Source organism: Squalius cephalus (genome assembly GCF_949319135.1).
Source record: "Squalius cephalus genome assembly, chromosome: 13".
NCBI classification, from domain to species: Eukaryota; Metazoa; Chordata; class Actinopteri; order Cypriniformes; family Leuciscidae; genus Squalius; species Squalius cephalus.
This window is the reverse complement of record NC_137134.1, coordinates 3,619,839-3,644,193: the sequence shown is the minus strand read 5'-3', so window position 1 is coordinate 3,644,193 and position 24,355 is coordinate 3,619,839. Positions and strand designations below refer to the sequence as shown.

The 24,355-nt window shown below is 34.6% G+C and overlaps 1 protein-coding gene across 1 annotated transcript in view; it reads left to right on the top strand.

Annotated features, from left to right (window-relative positions):
- Positions 1–6,208: 6,208 nt before the first annotated feature.
- LOC307170498 (uncharacterized protein) overlaps positions 6,209–24,355 on the top strand; it is a gene marked incomplete at both ends in the record, with an annotated part of 57,029 nt that continues 38,882 nt past the window's right edge. The window contains one exon of the mRNA XM_079891619.1: positions 6,209–6,886. Within this exon, the coding sequence (XP_079747745.1) occupies positions 6,209–6,886 (678 nt within the window). The remainder of the gene's footprint in view (positions 6,887–24,355) is intronic.

The window sequence follows — 24,355 nt, the reverse complement described above, 5'->3', positions numbered from 1 at the left end:
AGTCTCACGTGGTGTTGTATGTTAACATTAGTGTGAAAGTTGGCCTGTGAAGCGTGTCTGCTGATATTTTTTCTATGTTCAAATGTTTGACAGGAGAAGGCTGACTAAATGCACTTCTTTGAATGCAACATATTAATCACTGCATTTTGCAACTCATGCATGCAGGTATGGTTATGAATTGTTTTTGTGATCTCTTTGTTATATGTGTTCAACCGAATTGGTTATATAAAATGCTGGAATGTGGGTGATTTAAAGATGTATATCATATGAGATTAGCTAGTGACAATGTATATTTAGAGATAGATATAAATATATATTGTGTTATTTCTCTGACTGTTGATACACCTGATGTGATATTAATTATTACTATTTTCTTTATATTCTTTATTACTGTAAATGAGATTGCAAATGTGCATTGTGAACTCGCTTCAGTCCGCGGGAGGTCTGAGCAGAGCGAGGAGAAGGCTGACTAAATGCACTTCTTTGAATGCAACATATTAATCACTGCATTTTCCAACTCATGCATGCAGGCAGGCAGATAAAGAACCTCTGAACCAGCAATTGGACTCCAGTTTTTATTCATTGCACAACAGAACACAACACAACGCAGAGGGGTAGCCGAGTAACAGAGACACGCGAGCCTGAACCGGCTACATTGGTGCCGTGACCCGGATTCCCAGAAGGATCGACGTCAGATTGACCGCCGGATGTTGCTGGGTACCGAATAGTTCGTTCTCTGGACTGGGTTGAATTCTTCTTTTCCTGTCTAATCTGCTGGAGAGAGAGGTACAAAGACTGAGTATTACAAAGTATTACACCAGAAAAAAAAAAAAAGGGACAAAAAAAAAAAAAAAATTACGTTGTGGAAGATACGCAGGATGAAGTATACATTGGTGGGGGGAGAGGGCAGTTCTTTAGGGATATGGCTCACACTCCTGGAGCCACGGGTATTGCTGACTCTCCAGTGTTTTGCTCTACACGTATAAAAACTGAAAGACAGGTTCCCAAGTCAGACACAACTTCCGCTGATTTAAGCAACCTCATTACACAGTTAGCTCATGAAATAGGACAGTCCATTTCAGCGCAGCTAAAGAAGGGAAGTGAGAATGAGGAGAAAATTACTTTTTAAACCCTACATTAAACCAAAATGTAGGTTTAGAACCACTTTGTGCCGACCCTCATTCACTAACCATGAATGGTGTAAAATTGGTGATGCAACCTGATGTGAAAGAGCCACCAAGCTTTCGTGGAGATAGCACAGATAAACTTTCTATCCACGAGTGGGAAGAACAGATTGACCTCTATTTAAGAAAGAGAGGTGTGCCCACAGGAGAACAGGCTCAGGAAATTATGTCAAGACTTGGAGGGAGAGCGAGAGACATAATCAAAATCACATTACGCAGTAACCCATCATTAAAACCTGGTGAAGACCCAAGAGTTATTATTGATATACTAAAGCAACACTTTAGTGAACTGACGTATTCTTCAATGCCACTCGCTGACTTCTACAACACCCTACCTACTGTGGGAGAAAACGCGATGGATTACTGGATTCGCTTGAATAAAGCTGTTGACGTGGCAGAGGAGTGCTTGAAGAGGCAGGGACGCAACCTTGAAGACCCAAGTAAAGAGGTAACCATGATGTTCGTTAAGCACTGCCCAGACCCAGCTCTTTCTGCGGTGCTGAAGTTCAAAACTGCTGACAAGTGGAAAGCTAGTGAAATTCAGGAACGCCTCGATGATCACCAGACACAACTGAAGATTCAGCAGCAACGAGCCAGATCGAAACGTTCAGGTGCCGAGAGATATGCTTCTGCAAACGTGCAGGCTGCTGCAATTGATGAATCAACGTTGGTGGGTGTTTCAATGAGACCACAAAGCCAAATGGATGCTGGGAGTGATGTTGGCACATCGTCTGATAATATCAGCCTTCAGAGTCTCATAGCTCAACTTGATCGTATGTTAAAGCAGAACCATCAAGCAGCAGTCCAGGCACCGTACATGTCAAGCGGATTCCAGTCTTTCCGAAAGCCATGCAAAGTTTGCAAAGCGACTGACCACTCTACTACCATGCATTGCAGGCGAGATGGGTTGTGTTTAAATTGCTGCAAAGCAGGACATTGGAAGAGAGAGTGTCGTAAGGCAGGATCTGGAGCCGGTGGTCCTGGTATGCATTCAAGCCAGGAACAACCACCGTTAAACTAACAAGCCTGCATATGGAGAGGGGATGTGTGGGTGGACAAAATCAAACTCTCGAACAAAAAGATGATGCTGATGACTGGGAGCAATGGTATGAGCACACATCCCAATCAGAAGGTGTTCAAGTAGTTCTGCAGAATTCACAAAGAATTGAACTATTTAGTGAATTATTCTATGCTCCAGTGATCGTGAATAAGACATTCAGAGTCAAGGGAATGCTAGACTCCGGCTCCATGGCTTGTACAGTAAACGAAGCAACGGCATCTAGGATGCTAGACGAAAAGGTAATCACTACAAACAAACAGTTAAATGAGCAAGTCATCCTGATCGGCTGTGGGGGCCATCAGACTCACCCTAAATGTGTGTACGAAGTGGAGATAGAAGTGTACGGTGTACAGTGTATCGTTCCCATTCTTGTGGTCCCAGGGCAGAAAGATGACCTCATTCTCGGATCTAACGTCATAAAGTACATCATGCATCAAATGAAGAGCAGTGACGATTATTGGAGGGTGACCGGTCAGAGCTGTGGCATGTCGTTGTCTCCTGATACTTCTCAATTCCTTGACATGATGGCAGGGTTGACAAGGTGGCAGGGTGTCGATACTCCTAACAAGATTGGGACTGTGAAATTGACACAGGCTGTAACACTCTTGGCTAGACATGAGCATCTTGTATGGGGTAGACTGCCGAAAAACACCCCTATGTCCCCCGGCAGCACAGTGGTTGTCGAACCCACGTCTTCAAAAACCATGCCGCGAAACATTCTGGTCGGTCGGGTGGTTACACCTATGTGGGGTGACAGATATGTCCCCATGAGGATAGTGAATCTCTCTGATCAGCCTGTGACTTTGAAGAGGAATTGCAAGTTGGCTGATGTATCGCCCTGTATGGCTGCCGAAGATTTTACGGTTTTCCAGAACTCCAGTCAGGTTAAGGCTAGTGATCAAGTAATGAGTTATTCCGAAGCAAGCGGTGAGGATGTTGAGAAGAAACTTGCAGAAGTTGGTCTGAAAGATATAGACCTCAAGTCGTGCCAAATCAGTCACTCTATCAAAAGGGAGTTAGTTCAGCTTTTAGTCAGCTATAATGACATCTTCTCGAAACATGCTTTGGATTGTGGTGAGGCAAAAGGCTTCTCTCATCGCATCCGCCTGATGGATGAACGACCATTCCGCCTTCCCTACCGTAGAGTTCCACCAGCTCATTACCAAAAATTGAGGCAGGTCTTGACAGAAATGGAGGATCAGGACATAATAAGGAAATCCACCAGCGAATTTGCATCACCTCTGGTGATGGTATGGAAGAAGGATGGTAGTTTGAGAATTTGCACCGACTTTAGGTGGCTCAATGCAAGGACTCTAAAAGACGCACACCCACTCCCGCATCAATCAGATTGTCTGGCAGCTCTGGGCGGAAATGTCTATTTTAGCACTATGGACTTGACCTCTGGCTTCTATAACATTCCCATGCACGAGGAGGATAAAAAATACACAGCATTCACCACACCACTTGGATTGCATGAGTACAATCGTATGCCACAAGGTCTGTGCAATAGTCCGGCTTCATTTATGCGAATGATGCTGAGTATATTTGGTGACATGAACTTCACCCAGCTTTTGTGTTACTTGGATGACTTGCTGGTATTTGCAGCCACTGAGAAGGAAGCCTTGAGTAGGCTTGACGTGGTATTCCAGAGACTCCGCCAACATAATCTGAAGCTGAGCCCAAAAAAGTGTCACCTTATGCGCACTTCTGTGAGATTCTTGGGACACATCATCGAAGGGGGTGGAGTTGCTGTGGACCCAGAAAAGGTGGGCGTGATTTCCCGCATGACCAAAGATGATCTTATGGAGGATGACGGAGTTACTCCTTCAGTAAAAAGAGTTAAATCTTTTCTGGGGATGGTCTTTTATTATCAACATTTCATATCATGCTGTTCCGCTATTGCCAGACCATTGTTTGCCCTCACTGCTGGTCAGAAGAGGAAGGGAAGAGGAAATGTCCCAAGAAAGGCTGGTACTTTCAGAAAACTAAAGCCCTCCGACTGGACAGTGGAGTGTGATGCAAGTTTCAGTGCTTTGAAGGATAAGCTGTTGAACTGTGCAGTCCTGGCGCATCCTGATTTTTCAAGACCCTTGATCCTGTCCATAGATGCTTCTCTAGATGGTTTAGGGGCGGTATTGTCTCAAATACCCCTGGGCGAGGACAAAGCAAGGCCCATCGCTTTTGCGAGTAAAACACTTAGCGCTTCACAGAGGCAATATCCAGCCCACCGTCTAGAATTCTTGGCCCTAAAGTGGAGTGTCTGCGAGAAGTTTAGTCATTGGCTTAAAGGACACACATTTTCCGTCTGGACGGATAATAATCCTCTAACGTATATAATGACTAAACCGAAGCTTGATGCCTGCGAACAACGCTGGGTCGCGAAGTTAGCCCCTTATACCTTTGAGATACGTCACATAGCGGGCAACAAGAACATTGTGGCTGATGCTCTTAGTCGAGACCCTTTTTCAAAGACAATCGGTCATAGACTGCTAAATGAACAGTATGAGAGGTTGCTGTCTGAAGCTGAAGGATTTAGTGAGGAAGGGATCCAGGATACTTTCCGGCTGAAAGTTCAATGTCAACAGCAGGGGTCGGAGACTGACCCAAGAGAGATCTTTCCAGTGGCTAGCTCGGGTACTTGCGGTGCTGGCGACGTGCATGCCATTTGTGAAGCTCATGACAACTGGGAGCTGGCAGCGGAGTCTAGAGCAGTGCAGTTGATCCAATCTGTTCAGCAGTTCGCCCCACCAAGTCTGGACACATTTCCTGAATTCCCCCTACAAGAACTTCAACAAAGACAAGAACAGGATCCTAACATATCTGTGGTTGTTCCTTTTGTGACCCGTAAGAGAAGACCTTCCAGACGTGAAAAAGCGAACCTTAACCCTAGTGCTCTTTCCCTCAGCAAACAATGGGAGAGGCTTACCTTCCTGGATGGCATACTCTATCGAGTAATCAAGGATCAATTGAGTAAGCACAAGAGATATCAATTTGTGCTCCCTCAGAGTTTGAGAGCCAAAGCGTTGAGTGGCATTCATGACCTCGCTGGACATCAAGGGCAAGCAAGAACGCTTCATTTAGCGAGGCAGCGATTCTATTGGCCAAAGATGGAGCAAGACATCAAGTCTTATGTTAAATGTTGCCAGAGATGCATTCTCGCTAAATCACCTGAGCCATCTGCTAGAGCCCCGTTGGAGAGTATCAGAACCTCAGCACCCATGGAATTGGTATGTTTGGATTTCTGGAGCGCAGAAGACTCTAGGCAGAACTCTGTTGATGTGTTGGTAGTCACGGACCACTTTACAAAATTAGCTCACGCATTTCCATGTGCAAATCAGACAGCTAAACAAGTGGCCAGGAAGCTGTGGGATCACATTTTCTGCGTCTATGGCTTTCCTGAACGTGTACACACCGACCAGGGTGCTAATTTTGAGAGTGGTTTGATCGCCGAGCTACTTAAACTGTCAGGAGTGGCTAAGTCGCACACCACAGCATATCATCCAATGGGCAATGGGGGAACTGAACGATTTAATAGGACTCTAGGAGCTATGTTGCGTTCTTTGCCTCTCAAAGCTAAGCATCAGTGGCCCCAACAAATCCAGACCTTAACATTTGCTTATAATGCCACTGTGCATGAAACAACAGGTTTCTCACCTTTTTATCTCATGTTTGGCCGTGTGCCGAGACTTCCGGTAGATGTGATGTTCAAACAGGTACTCCGAGATCCTGTGGTGGTTGATTATGGTAGTCACGCCAAGGCACTACTCTCTCATCTCCATGAAGCAGCAACTATTGCACAAAACAAGCTCAGGGATATAACAAGAGAGTAAAAGGCACTCACCTAAGTGTTGGAGATCGTGTGCTGATTGCTAATAAAGGAGAGAGGGGGAGGAGAAAACTTGCCGACAAGTGGGAGCCAACCCTGTATGTTGTCATCAACCGGAATCCCCAGACGCATACCTACATGGTACAGGATGAAAAAGGAACTAAGAGAGTTGTACATCGCAATCTTTTGTTGAACATCAGCTTCTTACCCATTCAGACGGAACTTGGAGGAGCCAGTAACCCGTATCTCGATGACTGTGATGATGATGGGGAGTCAGTTGCTCATCCGCAACTCCAGGAACCTGCAGATTGCTTGGAAAGTGAAAGTTCAGAGAGACGGACAAGCCTCTGGGTATTAGATGAAACCGAACATTCCCTGGGTCAAAGCTCACAAAGTGAAACTGGATCTGTGCAGTTCCATACTGAGGGAGAACAGCAGAGTCAAGATGGTGATTGTTCTGAGAAGCTTTGTGATGATGACAGTCATATTACAGAGTCTTTTAATGATCAGACGGACTGTTTTAGTCTTGATTGTGACAGAGTCAATCCCATAGTGGAGGAAAGAGACAATCCCATAGTGGAGGAAAGAGACAATCCCATAGTGGAGGAAAGGGAAAATCCCATAGTGGAGGAAAGGGACAATCCCATAGTGGAGGAAAGAGACAATCCCAGAGTGGAGGAAAGAGACAATCCCATAGTGGAGGAAAGAGATATGCCTAATACAGAACAGCCTAGTTCAGAGACTAGAGACCGAGACACCCAGGGTGTAGAAAATACTCAAGAACGAGTTACACGTGCTGGAAGAGTGGTTAAGAAGGTCAATCGTCTTATTGAATCTATGGCACAAAGACAGTTAAAGATTAAATCACTTACAAACACATTGGGTAGAAAGTCCCAGTCACTACTCACTTTGTTTTAAGAGTTATTCTATAGTCTAAGTTCATATTCTCTGATACACTTGAGCATTATCCCTGTGGCTGTAAAGCAATTCATTTGATGTGATATAGATGTTATACATTTGACTTGAAGATTTGTGATTTAAAACCTGGTATGGTGTAAAAGGCATCATTTTATTCTGGGAGTTTTTTAAGGCCTGATCACCCTTGAATTTCTCTCAACCTTTTAAGAAGGTAGCATTTTCAGGCTGAAATGGGTAGAGATATTTTGGAGACCCCAGTCAAGTGTATTCAAGTTTGTTGAGTTTTTGGGATTTTGGTGAATTCAGAAGGGGGTGAATGTAACAGGTATTAATTATAACTTGTGTTTTATTTTAAATTCACACAAAATCCTAATTTTTCTGTTACATATGCATGTAAGAAGAGAGAAGAAAATTATTATTTTTTTATGTCTTTATGAGTTTTGCGTTCGTCGCAGTTGAGACGTCATTTGCGCGTTGCGCGCGCTCTCGCTTCAGTCCGCGGGAGGTCTGAGCAGAGCGAGGTATGTATTGTGTGCACTCCCGTTCACAAGAGTGTTATAAGTGAAAATAATCACCAATTAAGTGATCGGTTTTGTTAAAATGTAAATGAGTATGCACATGTATGTGATCTTCCCTCTTGAATATGTTTTTCCTGCATAAGTGAAAGTTTAACCGAGTGAATGCAGTCTCACGTGGTGTTGTATGTTAACATTAGTGTGAAAGTTGGCCTGTGAAGCGTGTCTGCTGATATTTTTTCTATGTTCAAATGTTTGACAGGAGAAGGCTGACTAAATGCACTTCTTTGAATGCAACATATTAATCACTGCATTTTCCAACTCATGCATGCAGGTATGGTTATGAATTGTTTTTGTGATCTCTTTGTTATATGTGTTCAACCGAATTGGTTATATAAAATGCTGGAATGTGGGTGATTTAAAGATGTATATCATATGAGATTAGCTAGTGACAATGTATATTTAGAGATAGATATAAATATATATTGTGTTATTTCTCTGACTGTTGATACACCTGATGTGATATTAATTATTACTATTTTCTTTATATTCTTTATTACTGTAAATGAGATTGCAAATGTGCGTTGTGAACTCGCTTCAGTCCGCGGGAGGTCTGAGCAGAGCGAGGAGAAGGCTGACTAAATGCACTTCTTTGAATGCAACATATTCTATCACTGTTTTAATTTGGACTTTGGTGAAATTATATTCAGGACCCCTGCTCTAATGTATCTTTATCTAATTGATAATTAAGTTGGCTTGAGAAAGCCAACTTACTGAAATCCTATTTAAACTTATTAAGTTGGCTTGAGAAAGCCAACTTACTGAAATCCTATTTAAACTTATTAAGTTGGCTTGAGAGAGCCAACTTACTGAAATCCTATTTAAACTTATTATTAAGTTGGCTTGAGAGAGCCAACATATTGAAATCCTATTTAAACTTATTAAGTTGGCTTGAGAGAGCCAACATATTGAAATCCTATTTAAACTTATTATTATTATTAAGTTGGCTTGAGAGAGCCAACATATTGAAATCCTATTTAAACTTATTATTATTATTAAGTTGGCTTGAGAGAGCCAACTTCCTGATATTGTACTTAAACTTATTATTATTATTAAGTTGGCTTGAGAAAGCCAACTTACTGATATTGTATTTAAACTTACTTACTAATCTATCTATCTTTCTAACTAACTTATCTATCTATCTATCTATCTTTCTTACTAATCTCTCTATTTTTTCTAACTAACTTATATATCTTTCTTTCTTTTTAACTAATCTATCTATCTTTCTAACTAACTTATCTATCTTTCTTTTTTACTAATCTATCTATCTTTCTAACTAACTTATAGATCTTTCTTTCTTTCTAACTAATCTATCTATCTTTTTCTAACAAACTTATCTTGCCTTCTTACTAATCTATCTTTCTAACTAACTTATCTATCTTTCTTTCTTTTTCTTTCTTTCTAATCTTTCTATCTTTCTAACAAACTTATCTATCTTTCTTTCTTACTAACTTATCGATCTTTCTTTCTTTCTAACTAATCTATCTATCTTTCCAACTAACTTATCTTTCTTTCTTACTAATCTATCTATCTTTCTAACTAACTTATCTATCTATCTATCTATCTTTCTTACTAATCTCTCTATTTTTTCTAACTAACTTATATATCTTTCTTTCTTTTTAACTAATCTATCTATCTATCTATCTATCTATCTATCTATCTATCTTTCTAACTAACTTATCTATCTTTCTTTCTTACTCATCTATCTATCTTTCTTGAAGGGATACGCCGTAAACAACTGAGAGCCGTGTCGAAGGAGTTGGCAGAACTCCATTTGATGACGTCAGAGGAGAGTCTGGAGCCTGCATTTCGAAGTCTGCGTATAAAAGACTGAGAGAGAGACAGAACGGGTTGGAGACTGAATAGCGCAGTGTCCCTCGACGCCTGAATCCAGCTGATTGTTGAAACTTATTATTGTAACCTAATTGTAACTTTGTTATAACTTTTGTTAACTTTAATAAAACTTATATTATATTATTGGCAAGAGATTGTCCACTTGAGTTATAATTTAAGAGCCTTAAGCAAGAACTGACCACAGGGAAGTCTGCTGAACTAATTGTAAGTATTTTTGAATGCTTATAGTTTTGTCCAGATTCGACTTTCCTTACCTACCTGAGAATAATAAATAAATAGGTAAAAGGTGTAAAGGTTAAAGGCTGACACCATAAAACACTATCTATCTATCTATCTATCTATCTATCTATCTATCTATCTATCTATCTATCTATCTATCTATCCTTATCTTATCTATTAACTTATCTTTCTTTCTTTCTTACTAATCTATCTATCTTTCTAACTAACTTATCTATCTTTCTTTCTTTCTAACTAATCTATCTTTCTAACTAACTTATCTTTCTTTCTTACTAATCTATCTATCTTTCTAACTAACTTATCTATCTTTCTTTCTTTCTAACTAATCTATCTTTCTAACTAACTTATCTTTCTTTCTTACTAATCTATCTATCTTTCTAACTAACTTATCTATCTTTCTTACTAATCTATCTATTTTTCTAACTAACATATATATCTTTCTTTCTTTTTAACTTATCTATCTTTCTAACTAACTTATCTATCTTTCTTTCTTTCTAACTAATCTATCTATCTTTCTAACTTATCTATCTTTCTTACTTACTAATCTATCTATCTTTCTAACTAACAAACTTATCTTTCTTTCTTACTCATCTATCTATCTTTCTAACTAACAAACTTATCTATCTTTCTTTCTAACTAATCTATCTTTCTAAATAACTTATCTTTCTATCTTTCTTTCTAACTAATCTATCTATCTTTCTAAATATCTTATCTATATTTCTTTCTTTTTAACTAATCTATCTATCTTTCTAACTAATTAATCTTTTTTCTTTTTTTCTTTCTTTCTTTCTTTCTTTCTTTCTTTCTTTATTTCTTTCTAACTAATTCATCTTTTTTCTTTCTTTCTTTCTTTCTTTCTTTCTTTCTTTTTCTTTCTTTCTAACTAATTAATCTTCTTTCTTTCTTTCTTTCTTTCTTTCTTTCTTTCTTTCTACCTAATCTTTTCTTTCTTTCTTTCTTTCTTTCTTTCTTTCTACCTAATCTTTTCTTTCTTTCTTTCTTTCTTTCTTTCTTTCTTTCTAACTTATCTTTCTTTCTTCTTTCTTTCTTTCTTTCTTTCTTTCTTTCTTTCTTTCTTTCTTTCTAACTTGTCTTTCTTTCTAACTAATCTTTCTTTCTTGTTTTCTTTCTTTCTAACTAATCTGTCTTTCTAAATAACTTATCTTTCTATCTTTCTTTCTAACTAATCTATCTATCTTTCTAAATATCTTATCTATATTATCTATATTTCTTTCTTTTTAACTAATCTATCTATCTTTCTAACTAATTACTTTTTTCTTTTTTTCTTTCTTTCTTTCTTTCTTTCTTTCTTTCTTTCTAACTAATTCATCTTTTTTCTTTCTTTCTTTCTTTCTTTCTTTCTAACTAATTAATCTTCTTTCTTTCTTTCTTTCTTTCTTTCTTTCTTTCTTTCTTTCTTTCTACCTAATCTCTTCTTTCTTTCTTTCTTTCTTTCTTTCTTTCTTTCTTTCTAACTAATTCATCTTTTTTCTTTCTTTCTTTCTTTCTTTCTTTCTTTCTAACTAATTAATCTTCTTTCTTTCTTTCTTTCTTTCTTTCTTTCTTTCTTTCTTTCTTTATTTCTTTCTACCTAATCTCTTCTTTCTTTCTTTCTTTCTTTCTTTCTTTCTTTCTTTCTTTCTTTCTAATCTTTTCTTTCTTTCTACCTAATCTTTTCTTTCTTTCTACCTAATCTTTTCTTTCTTTCTTTCTTTCTTTCTACCTAATCTTTCTTTCTTTCTTTCTTTCTTTCTTTCTTTCTTTCTTTCTTTCTAACTTATCTTTCTTTCTATCTTCTTTCTTTCTTTCTTTCTTTCTAACTTTTCTTTCTTTCTAACTAATCTTTCTTTCTGACTAATCTTTCTTTCTTGTTTTCTTTCTTTCTAACTAATCTGTCTTTCTTTCTTTCATTCTATCTTTCTACCTAATCTTTTCTTTCTTTCTTTCTTTCTTTCTTTCTTTCTAACTAATCTTTCTTTATTTTTTCTTTCTTTCTAACTTTTCTTTCTTTCTAACTAATCTTTTTTTTCTTGTTTTCTTTCTTTCTAACTAATCTGTCTTTCTTTCATTCTTTCTTTCTAATATATCTTTCTAACTAATATATCATTCTTTTCTTTCTTACTAATCTTTCTTACTTTTTCTTTCTAATATTTCTTTCTAACTAATCTTTCTTTCTTTTTCTTTCTTTCTAATATTTCTTTCTACCTAATCTCTTCTTTTTTTCTTTCTTTCTAATCTTTTCATTCTTTCTACCTAATCTTTTCTTTCTTTCTACCTAATCTTTTCTTTCTACCTAATCTTTTCTTTCTTTCTTTCTTTCTTTCTTTCTAACTTATCTTTCTTTCTTCTTTCTTTCTTTCTTTCTAACTAATCTTTCTTTCTTGTTTTCTTTCTTTCTAACTAATCTGTCTTTCTTTCTTTCATTCTTTCTTTCTACCTAATCTTTTCTTTCTTTCTTTCTTTCTTTCTTTCTTTCTCTCTTTCTTTCTTTCTTTCTTTCTAACTAATCTTTCTTGTTTTCTTTCTTTCTAACTAATCTGTCTTTCTTTCATTCTTTCTTTCTAATATATCTTTCTAACTAATTTATCATTCTTTTCTTTTTTACTAATCTTTCTTTCTTTTTCTTTCTTTCTAATATTTCTTTCTAACTAATCTTTCTTTCTTTTTCTTTCTTTCTAATATTTCTTTCTAACTAATCTTTCTTTCTTTTTCTTTCTAACTAATCTTTTTTCTTTCTTTCTAACTATTCTTTCTTTCTAACTAATTTATCAATCAAAATTTAAACTACTTTAAACTTCAAACTACTTAAAACTTCTAACTACTTTTAACTTCTTCAAACTCTCTGGTCCGGCTTTCTCAAGCCAACTTAAAGTTTGTCTCAACAAACTTTTTTTTCTAGTTATTATTATTCTTCTGACCCAAAACATTTAGACACTAACTCCTCCTAGACCGTTCAAGCTACATACTCCAAACTTGGGTCAGACCTTCAGACTGTTCTGACTTGAGTTGCTTTATCTTTTCACACTGCTTTGAGTTACGGTTTTCTTAAAAATTATTATAAAATATCATAAAAACCCCATTGACTTTCATTGCAGACTGCTCAAAATGAGCCAAGACTACGGTGGCCCATTAGTGTACAAGCCAAAAACTCAAATCTAAATTCTCTGAAGCCCTAGACTCAATTAAACTACCATTCTATCTATCTATCTATCTATCTATCTATCTATCTATCTATCTATCTATCTATCTATCTATCTATCTATCTATCTATCTATCTATCTATCTTCAAACCTTTTCTATCTATCTATCTATCTATCTATCTTCAAACCTTTTCTATCTATCTATCTATCTATCTATCTATCTATCTATCTATCTATCTATCTATCTATCTATCTATCTTCAAACCTTATCTATCTATCTATCTATCTATCTATCTATCTATCTATCTTCAAACCTTATCTATCTATCTATCTATCTATCTATCTATCTATCTATCTATCTATCTATCTTCAAACCTTTTCTATCTATCTATTTATCTATCTATCTATCTATCTATCTATCTACCTATCTATCTATCTATCTATCTATCTATCTATCTATCTAACTTATATTTCTTTCTTTCTTACTAATCTATCTATCTTTCTAACTAACTTATCTATCTTTCTTTCTTTCTAACTAATCTATCTATCTTCCTAACTAACTTATCTTTCTTTCTTTCTTTTTAACTAATCTATCTTTCTAACTAACTTATCTTTCTTTCTTTTTAACTAATCTATCTTTCTAACTAACTTATCTATCTTTCTTTATTTCTTACTAATCTATCTATCTTTCTAACTAACTTATCTATCTTTCTTTTTAACTAATCTATCTATCTTTCTAACTAACTTATCTATCTTTCTTTCTTTCTTTCTTTCTTTCTTTCTTTCTTTCTATCTATCTATCTATCTATCTATCTATCTATCTATCTATCTATCTATCTTCAAACCTTTTCTATCTATCTATCTATCTATCTATCTATCTATCTATCTATCTATCTTCAACCCTTATCTATCTATCTATGCTACAATCAGTAAATCATACTTGAACATGGTAAATCATGGTATACTATAGTAAATCATAGTAAACTATGGTAAATTGTGGTAAATCATGGTAAACTATGGTAAATCATGGTAAACTATGATAAATCATGCTAGAATCAGTAAATCATACTTGAACATGGTAAATCATGGTATACTATAGTAAATCATGGTAAACTATGGTAAATCGTGGTAAATCATGGTAAATCATGGTAAACTATGGAAAATCATGGTAATCTATGATAAATCATGCTAGAATCAGTAAATCATACTTGAACATGGTAAATCATGGTATACTATAGTAAATCATAGTAAACTATGGTAAATCGTGGTAAATCGTGGTAATTCATGGTAAACTATGGTAAATCATGGTAATCTATGATAAATCATGTTTGAATCAGTAAATCATACTTGAACATGGTAAATCATGGTATACTATAGTAAATCATGGTAAAATATGTTAAATCATGGTAAATCATGGTAAACTATGGTAAATCATGGTTAACCATGCTTGCAACATGGTAAAAAAATTCTAGCATCATGCTAGCAACATGATAATCATGCTATCATGGTAAACTATGGTAAATCATGGTAAACTATGGTAAATCGTGGTAAACTATGGTAAATCATGGTAATCTATGGTAAATCATGCTAGAATCATAGTAAATCATACTTGAACATGGTAAATCATGGTATACTATAGTAAATCATGGTAAACTATAGTAAATCGTGGTAAATCATGGTAAACTATGGTAAATCATGGTAAACTATGGTAAATCATGGTAAATCATGGTAAACTATGGTAAATCATGTTAAACTATGGTAAATCATGCTAGAATCAGTAAATTATACTTAAACATGGCAAATCGTGGTATAATATAGTAAATCATGGTAAACTATAGTAAATCGTGGTAAATCATGGTAAACTATGGTAAATCATGCTAGACTCAATAAATCATACTTGAACATGGTAAATCATGGCATACTATAGTAAATCATGGTTAACTATGGTAAATCGTGGTAAATCATGGTAAACTATGGTAAATCATGCTAGAATCAGTAAAGTATACTTGAACATGGTAAATCGTGGTATACTATAGTAAATCATGGTAAACTATGGTAAATCGTGGTAAATCATGGTAAACTGCTAAATCATGCTAGAATCAGTAAATCATACTTGAACATGGTAAATCGTGGTATACTATAGTAAATCATGGTAAACTATGGTAAATCATGGTAAACTATGATAAATCATGCTAGAATCAGTAAATCATACTTGAACATGGTAAATCATGGTATACTATAGTAAATCATGGTAAACTATGGTAAATCGTGGTAAATCATGGTAAACTAAGGTAAATCATGGTAATCTATGATAAATCATGCTAGAATCAGTAAATCATACTTGAACATGGAAAATCATGGTATACTATAGTAAATCATGGTAAACTATGGTAAATCGTGGTAAATCATGGTAAACTATGGTAAATCATGGTAATCTATGATAAATCATGCTAGAATCAGTAAATCATACTTGAACATGGTAAATCATGGTATACTATAGTAAATCATAGTAAACTATGGTAAATCATGGTAAATCGTGGTAAATCATGGTAAACTATGGTAAATCATGGTAATCTATGTATCTTTCTATTTTTATCTATCTTACTAATCTATCTATCTATCTATCTATCTATCTATGTATCTATCTATCTATCTATCTATCTATCTATCTTACTAGTACGAATGCGACTTCCTGTTTCGAATGCGCATGCGTCGCGTCTGAGCGCGTTGTTGTCTTTGGAGCTCCATCGATTGATTTATAATTCTTGATTTCTCTTTAAACTCACTTACAACGAACATTTTCTATTTTTCTCACCTCATAGTTACAACGCGGATTGTTGAGCAGACGCGTCTCAAGCGTAGTGATCCAACGCTGGATACTCTTATAGGTTACGTCCGTGGATCACGGCTGAACGCGTCTTCTCCGCACTCATTTACAAACAAACATTTCTTTTTTCTCTCGCCTATCGTGCGTCTACTCTACACCCGTACCCGTAAAAAGACGGATTATATCCAAGACTTAAGCCATAAATTAGTATTAATATTGATAGCATCACTGGTAGCGTCGTTGCTAACTTAACTTACTGTCCATCTGTTAAAATGGCGAATATATCAAATATAAGTAGTTTACCTTTTGGTGCAGGTGAGGACACATTTGAGCTGCACGCGGTGCAGTCTGAGCTGGAAGCTGTTGAGAAACAGATCCATGACCTTTTAGTGAGAAAAGCCGAGCTGATAGACCGGCGGTTAGCTCTTGAAACATCGCGCGCCGAGGCACACAAATCAGAGACTAACGTTACTAACCCGATGACTCCGACCTCGTCTACTCCGTGCGTTCCTCAACATCGGTCCCGAACGTCGAGGTCGCGATCAGCCATGGTCTCGTTCACCCCGGCTCCAACATGCCATCACGAAGCCTGGATTTTTCCGCAGCGGAAGACGCGAGTCAGGTCTAGACCAAGAAAACTCTCTCCGACCCTCCCGGTTTTCGAGATATCCACACAAAACCGCTTCTCCCCTCTTCGCGAAACAGAACGCGATGCTGTGATCATCGGCGATTCCATCGTTCGACACGTACACGCTACGTTAAATAAAAGTAAGGTGCATAATCACTGCTTTCCTGGTGCTCGCGTTTCTGAAATCGCTGCTCACGTTCCCGAGATTCTGAACGAGCGCGTCGGAACTGTGGTCCTGCACGCGGGAGGGGCAGACATCAGACTGCGCCAGACGGAGGTTCTGAAGAAAGACTTCAGGAATCTGATCGATACGGTACGCAGCACATCGCCTGATATAACGATTATTGTGTCAGGACCGCTTCCCACGTACCGACTAGGTCATGAAAAGTTTAGTAGATTATTCGCGCTAAATGAATGGTTAATGTCATGGTGCAATGAGCAGAAACTGCTCTTTGTAAATAATTGGAATCTGTTTTGGGAGCGTCCTAGGCTTTACCGTGCTGATGGCTTACACCCAAGCAGATTCGGATCGGATCTTCTGTCAGATAACATCTCCAAAATGTTAAATACCTTTTGACTAGTAACCAAAAGTCCAAATCATAGTCTCTGCCGCACCAATTTAACTGATATAAATAGTGTAGAACATTGCATAGAAACTGTGTCTATTCCTCGTTTAGTGAGATCAAATAATAAATCTACTGCAGGATCTAGAAAAAATCTAATTGTTATTAAACCAGAAAATGTTGCTATTGGTAATCAAAAACAATTTCTAAAGCTAGGTCTTCTAAACATTAGATCACTCACACCTAAGGCAGTTATTGTAAATGAAATAGTCACAGATAATAGCTTCGATGTACTTTGCCTTACTGAAACCTGGCTTAAACCAAATGATTATTTCAGTCTAAATGAGTCTACTCCATCAGGATACTCCTATAAGCACGAGCCACGTCTGAATGGTCGTGGCGGCGGTGTTGCAACAATCTATAGAGATTTTCTCAATGTTACTCAGAAAACGGGTTATAAGTTTATTTCATTTGAAGTACTTGTACTAAATGTTACGCTCTTAGATGTTCGAAAAACATCCCTATTATCTCTAGCCTTGGCTACCGTATATAGACCGCCTGGGCCTTACGCTGATTTCCTAAAAGAGTTTGCAGATCTTCTCTCAGACCTATTAGTTAACTTCGATAAAGCATTAATTGTTGGAGACTTTAATATCCATGTAGATAATCAAAATGATGCGTTAGGGGCTGCGTTTACAGATTTATTAAACTCCTTTGGGGTCAAGCAAAACGTTACCGGACCAACTCATCGATTTAATCATACACTCGATTTAATTATATCACATGGAACCGATCCAACCGATATAGATATTATTCCACAAAGTGACGATGTCACTGACCATTACATGGTAACTTACATATTACGTACTCCTGTAATATATCATGCTGCGCCGCGTTATCGATTAGGCAGAACAATCCTTCCATCCACCATAGATCATTTTTCAAACAGCTTATCGGATCTGTCTCAGCTGCTCAGTGAACCCAAACAAACAGATGAACTTGAGGAATTAACTAGCACTATGAGCACCATTCTCTCTGGATCATTGGATATTGTTGCGCCCATTAGATTAAAAAAGGTCAGAGAGAAAAGTAAAGCACCATGGTACAACAATACTACGCGTGTTCTAAAGAGAGAAACCCGTAATTTAGAGCGTAAATGGAAACAAACTAACTTAGAGGTCTTTAGAATCGCATGGAAAGACAGTATGTCACATTATAAAAAGGCCCTAAAAGCGGCCAGGGCTGAGCATCTCCGCAAACTAATAGAAAACAACCATAACAATCCTAAGTTCTTATTTAACACCGTGGCGAGACTAACAAATAAACAGATGACTCGTGAACAAAATATTCCAATCCAGTTTAGTAGTAATGATTTCATGAAGTTCTTCACTGAGAAAATAGAAAACATCAGAACCACAATTGTAAACGTTCAATCCTCAATCGCGCCTTATAATTCAGCCTCAATTATCACCCCGCAAGAACAATTACAGTGCTTTACAACTATAGAACAAAAAGAGTTAAATAAACTTTTTACTTCATCTAAAACAACAACATGTTTACTAGATCCTATACCAACTAAACTATTGAAAGAAGTGTTACCTGTAGTGGAAGAGCCTCTCCTCAATATTATTAACTCGTCTTTATCTTTAGGTTATGTTCCAAAAACATTTAAACTGGCAGTTATAAAACCTCTCATTAAGAAACCACAATTAGATCCGAATAATCTAGTAAATTATAGACCCATTTCAAATCTACCTTTTATGTCTAAAATACTAGAAAAAGTTGTGTCCGCTCAACTGGGCTCTTTCTTACAAGAAAATGACGTCTATGAAAAGTTTCAGTCTGGGTTCAGGCCGCATCATAGCACTGAAACTGCGCTCGTTAAAATCACAAATGATTTACTTTTAGCTTCTGACCAAGGCTGTATCTCAATATTAGTTTTACTTGATCTTAGTGCTGCGTTCGATACTATAGATCATACAATACTCTTAGATCGATTACAAAATTATACTGGTGTTCAAGGACAAGCATTAAGCTGGTTTAGATCGTATTTATCTGACCGCTACCATTTTGTTTATTTAAATGGAGAAAAATCTATCATAACTCCAGTAAACTATGGAGTGCCGCAGGGATCTGTGTTAGGCCCTCTATTATTCTCAATATATATGCTGCCACTTGGAAATATTATAAGGAAACATGGAATTAGTTTCCATTGTTATGCTGATGACACTCAGATCTATATTTCATCACGGCCGGATGAAAACGCTAAATTATCCAAATTGACAGAGTGTGTTAAAGATATAAAAGATTGGATGACGCGTAATTTTCTTTTATTAAATCCAGACAAGACAGAGGTACTACTTATCGGTTCAAAAAAACACCCACAAAACCTCTCACAATACAACTTTAACATAGTAGGATGTCCTGTTACTTCATCCTCTACAGTAAAAGACCTGGGTGTTATATTAGACTGCAACCTGTCTTTTGAAAATCATATTTCATATGTAACAAGAACAGCCTTTTTCCACCTTAGAAACATTGCTAAGCTACGTAACATGCTATCAGTTTATGATGCAGAAAAGTTAGTTCATGCATTCATGACCTCGAGACTAGATTACTGTAATGCGTTATTAGCCGGTTGTCCTGCATCCTCAATAAACAAGCTACAGTTAGTCCAAAATGCCGCCGCTAGAGTTCTAACTAGATCAAGAAAATATGATCATATAACACCGATTTTATCATCACTACATTGGTTACCTATAAAGTCCCGTATTAATTACAAGGTATTGCTACTGACTTATAAAGCCCTAAACGGCTTAGCTCCAGTCTATTTAACGGATCTTCTATCGCCCTATAATCCATCGCGCTCTTTAAGGTCACTAAATTCGAGGCTTTTGGCCATACCTAGGATATCCAGATCCACCAAAGGAGGGAGAGCATTTTCACATTTAGCACCAAAACTCTGGAATAGTCTTCCGGATACTGTTCGTTGCTCAGACTCGCTCTCCCAGTTTAAAACTAGATTAAAGACACATCTCTTCAGCCAGGCATTCATATAATACTTTTAATCTTACAGTTAAATCCGACCTCTAGCATATAAACGCCAGAGGAGAACTGGCCCCCGACTGAGCCCGGGTTCTCCCAAGGTTTTTTTTTTCTCCATTAGGTCACCTGATGGAGTTTTTCGGTTCCTTGCCACTGTTGCCTTTGGCTTGCTCAGTTGGGGATATTTAATTTAATTAATCAATCAACGATACTATTGATCAGCATTACCAAACGTAGACGTTCCACTAGAAACAAACATTGATGTATTGTTCTAATTTATTGCTGTGAAGCTGCTTTGATACAGCCTGTGTTGTGAAAAGCGCTATATAAATAAACTTGACTTGACTTGACTTGACTAGTCTATCTATCTTTCTAACTAACTTATCTATCTTTCTTTCTTTCTTTCTAACTAATTATCTATCTTTCTAACTAACTTATATATCTATCTATCTATCTATCTTTCTTTCTTTCTTTCTTTCTTTCTTTCTTTCTTTCTAACTAATTATCTATCTTTCTTACTAACTTATCTATCTTTCTTTCTTACTAATCTATCTATCTTTCTAACTAACTTATCTTTCTTTCTTTCTTTTTTTCTAACTAATCTATCTATCTTTCTAACTAACTGATCTATCTTTCATTCTTTCTTACTAATCTATCTATCTTTCTAACTAACTGATCTATCTTTCTTTCTTTCTTACTAATCTATCTATCTTTCTAACTAAATGATCTATCTTTCTTTATTTCTTACTAATCTATCTATCTTTCTAACTAACTTATCTATCTTTCTTTCTTACTAATCTATCTATCTTTCTAACTAACTTATCTATCTTTCTTTTTATCTAATCTATCTTTCTAACTAACTGATCTATCTTTCTTTCTTACTAATCTATCTATCTTTCTAACTAACTGATCTATCTTTCTTTATTTCTTACTAATCTATCTATCTATCTATCTATCTATCTATCTATCTTTCTTTCTTTCTTACTAATCTATCTTTCTAACTAACTTATCTATCTTTCTTTCTTTCTTACCAATCTAACTATCTTTTTAACTAACTTTATCTTTCTTTCTTTCTTTCTTTTTAACTAATCTATCTTTCTTTCTTTCTTTTTAACTAATCTATCTATCTTTCTAACTAACTAACTAATGTATCTTTCTTTCTTTCTTTCTTTCTTTCTTTTTAACTAATCTATCTATCTTTCTAACTAACTTATCTTTCTTTCTTTTTAACTAATCTATCTATCTTTCTAACTAACTTATCTATCTTTCTTTCTTTCTTTCTTTCTTTTTTTAACTAATCTATCTATCTTTCTTTCTAATCTATCTATCTTTTTAACTAACTTATCTATCTTTCTTTCTAACTGATCTATCTATCTTTCTAACTAACTTATCTATCTATCTTTCTAACCAACTTATCTTTCTTTCTTTCTTTCTAACTAATCTATGTATCTTTCTAACTAACTTATCTTTCTTCCTTCTTACTAATCTATCTTTCTAACTAACTTATCTATCTTTCTTACTTTCTAACTAATCTATATCTTTCTAACTAACTTATCTATCTTTCTTTCTAACTGATCTATCTATTTTTCTAACTAACTTATCTATCTTTCTTTCTAACTGATCTATCTATCTTTCTAACCAACGTATCTTTCTTTCTTTCTTTTTTCTTTCTTTCTAACTAATCTATCTATCTTTATTTATTTATTTTTAACTAATCTATCTATCTTTCTAACTAACTTATCTTTATTTATTTATTTCTTACTAATCTATCTTTCTAACTAACTTATCTATCTTTCTTTCTTTCTTTCTAACTAATCTATCTATCTTTCTAACTAATCTATCTATCTTTCTAACTAACTTGTCTTTCTTTATTTCTTTCTTTCTAACTAATCTATCTATATTTCTAACTAACTTATCTATCTTTCTTTCTTTTTTTAACTAATCTATCTATCTTTCTTTCTAATCTATCGATCTTTTTAACTAACTTATCTATCTTTCTTTCTAACTGATCTATCTATCTTTCTAACTAACTTATCTAGCTTTCTTTCTAACTGATCTATCTATCTTTCTAACCAACTTATCTTTCTTTCTTTCTTTCTAACTAATCTATGTATCTTTCTAACTAACTTATCTTTCTTCCTTCTTACTAATCTATCTTTCTAACTAACTTATCTATCTTTCTTACTTTCTAACTAATCTATCTATCTTTCTAACTAACTTATCTTTCGTTCTTTCTTTCTTTCTTTCTAACTAATCTATATATCTTTCTAACTAACTTATCTATCTTTCTTTCTAACTGATCTATCTATCTTTCTAACTAACTTATCTATCTTTCTTTCTAACTGATCTATCTATCTTTCTAACCAACTTATCTTTCTTTCTTTCTTTCTTTCTAACTAATCTATCTATCTTTATTTATTTTTAACTAATCTTTCTATCTTTCTAACTAACTTATCTTTCTTTATTTATTTCTTACTAATCTATCTTTCTAACTAACTTATCTATCTTTCTTTCTTTCTAACTAATCTATCTATCTTTCTAACTAACTTGTCTTTCTTTCTTTCTTTCTTTCTAACAAATCTATCTATCTTCCTAACTAACTTATCTTTCTTTCTTTCTTTCTTTTTAACTAATCTATCTTTCTAACTAACTTAACTTTCTTTCTTTTTAACCAATCTATCTTTCTAACTAACTTATCTATCTTTCTTACTAATCTATCTATCTTTCTAATTAACTTATCTATCTTTCTTTCGTTTGAACTAATCTATCTATCTTTCTAACTAACTTATCTATCTTTCTTTCTTTCTTACTAATCTATCTTTCAAACTAACTTATCTATCTATCTTTCTTACTAATCTATCTATCTATCTATCTATCTATCTATCTATCTATCTATCTATCTATCTATCAAACTAACTTATTTATCTTTCTTTCTTACTAATCTATCTATCTTTTAAACTAAATTATCTATCTTTCTTTCTTACTAATCTATCTATCTTTCTAACTAACTTATCTATCTTTCTTTCTTTCTAACTAATCTATCTATATTTCTAACTAACTTATCTTTCTTTCTTTCTAACTAATCTATCTATCTTTCTAACTAACTTATCTTTCTTTCTTTCTTTCTTTCTAATCTATCTATCTTTCTAACTAACTTATCTTTCTTTCTTTCTTTATTCTTTCTTTCTTTTTAACTAATCTATCTTTCTAACTAACTTATCTTTCTTTCTTTCTTTCTTTCTATCTAATCTATCTATCTTTTTAACTAACTTATCTATCTTTCTTACTAATCTATCTATCTTTCTTACTAACTGATCTATCTATCTTTCTAACCAACTTATCTTTCTTTCTTTCTTTCTTTCTAATCTATCTTTCTTTCTTTTTAACTAATCTATGTATCTTTCTAACTAACTTATCTTTATTTCCTTCTTACAAATCTATCTTTCTAACTTACTTATCTATCTTTCATTCTAACTAATCTATCTTTCTTTATTTCCAACTAATCTATCTATCTTTCTAACACTTATCTTTCTTTCTTTCTTACTAATCTATATATCTTTCTAACTAACTTGTCTATATTTCTTTCTTTCTTTTTAACTAATCTATCTTTCTAACTAACTTATCTATCTTTCTTTCTTTTTAACTAATCTATCTATCTTTCTAACTAACTTATCTATCTTTCTTTCTTTCTTACTAATCTATCTATCTATCTATCTTTCTTTCTTTCTAATCTATCTATCTTTCTAACTAACTTATCTATCTTTCATTCTAACTAATCTATCTTTCTTTATTTCCAACTAATCTATCTATCTTTCTAACACTTATCTTTCTTTCTTTTTAACTAATCTATCTATCTTTCTAACTAACTTATCTACCTTTCTTTCTTTCTTTCTTTCTTTCTTACTAATCTATCTATCTTTCTAACTAACTTATCTATCTTTCTTTCTTTTTAACTAATCTATCTATCTTTCTAACTAACTTATCCATCTTTCTTTCTTACTAATCTATCTTTCAAACTAACTTATCTATCTATCTTTCTTACTAATCTATCTATATCTATCAAACTAACTTATCTATCTTTCTTTCTTACTTATCTATCTATCTTTTAAACTAACTGATCTATCTTTCTAACTAACTTATCTATCTTTCTTTCTTTTTAACTAATATCTATCTTTCTGACTAACTTATCTATCTTTCTTTTTTTCTTACTAATCTATCTATCTTTCTTTCTTTCTAATCTATCTATCTTTCTAACTAACTTATATCTTTCATTCTAACTAACTAATCTATCTTTCTTTATTTCTAACTAATCAATCTTTCTTTCTCTCTCTCTTTCTTTCTTTCTTTCTTTCTAACTAATATTTCTTTCTAACTAATCAATCTTTCTTTCTTTCTATCAAATCTTTCTTTCTAACTAATCCTTCTGTCTTTCTATCTTTCTTTCTTCCTTTCTTTCTTTCTTTCTTTCTTTCAAGTCAAGTCAAGTCATCTTCATTTA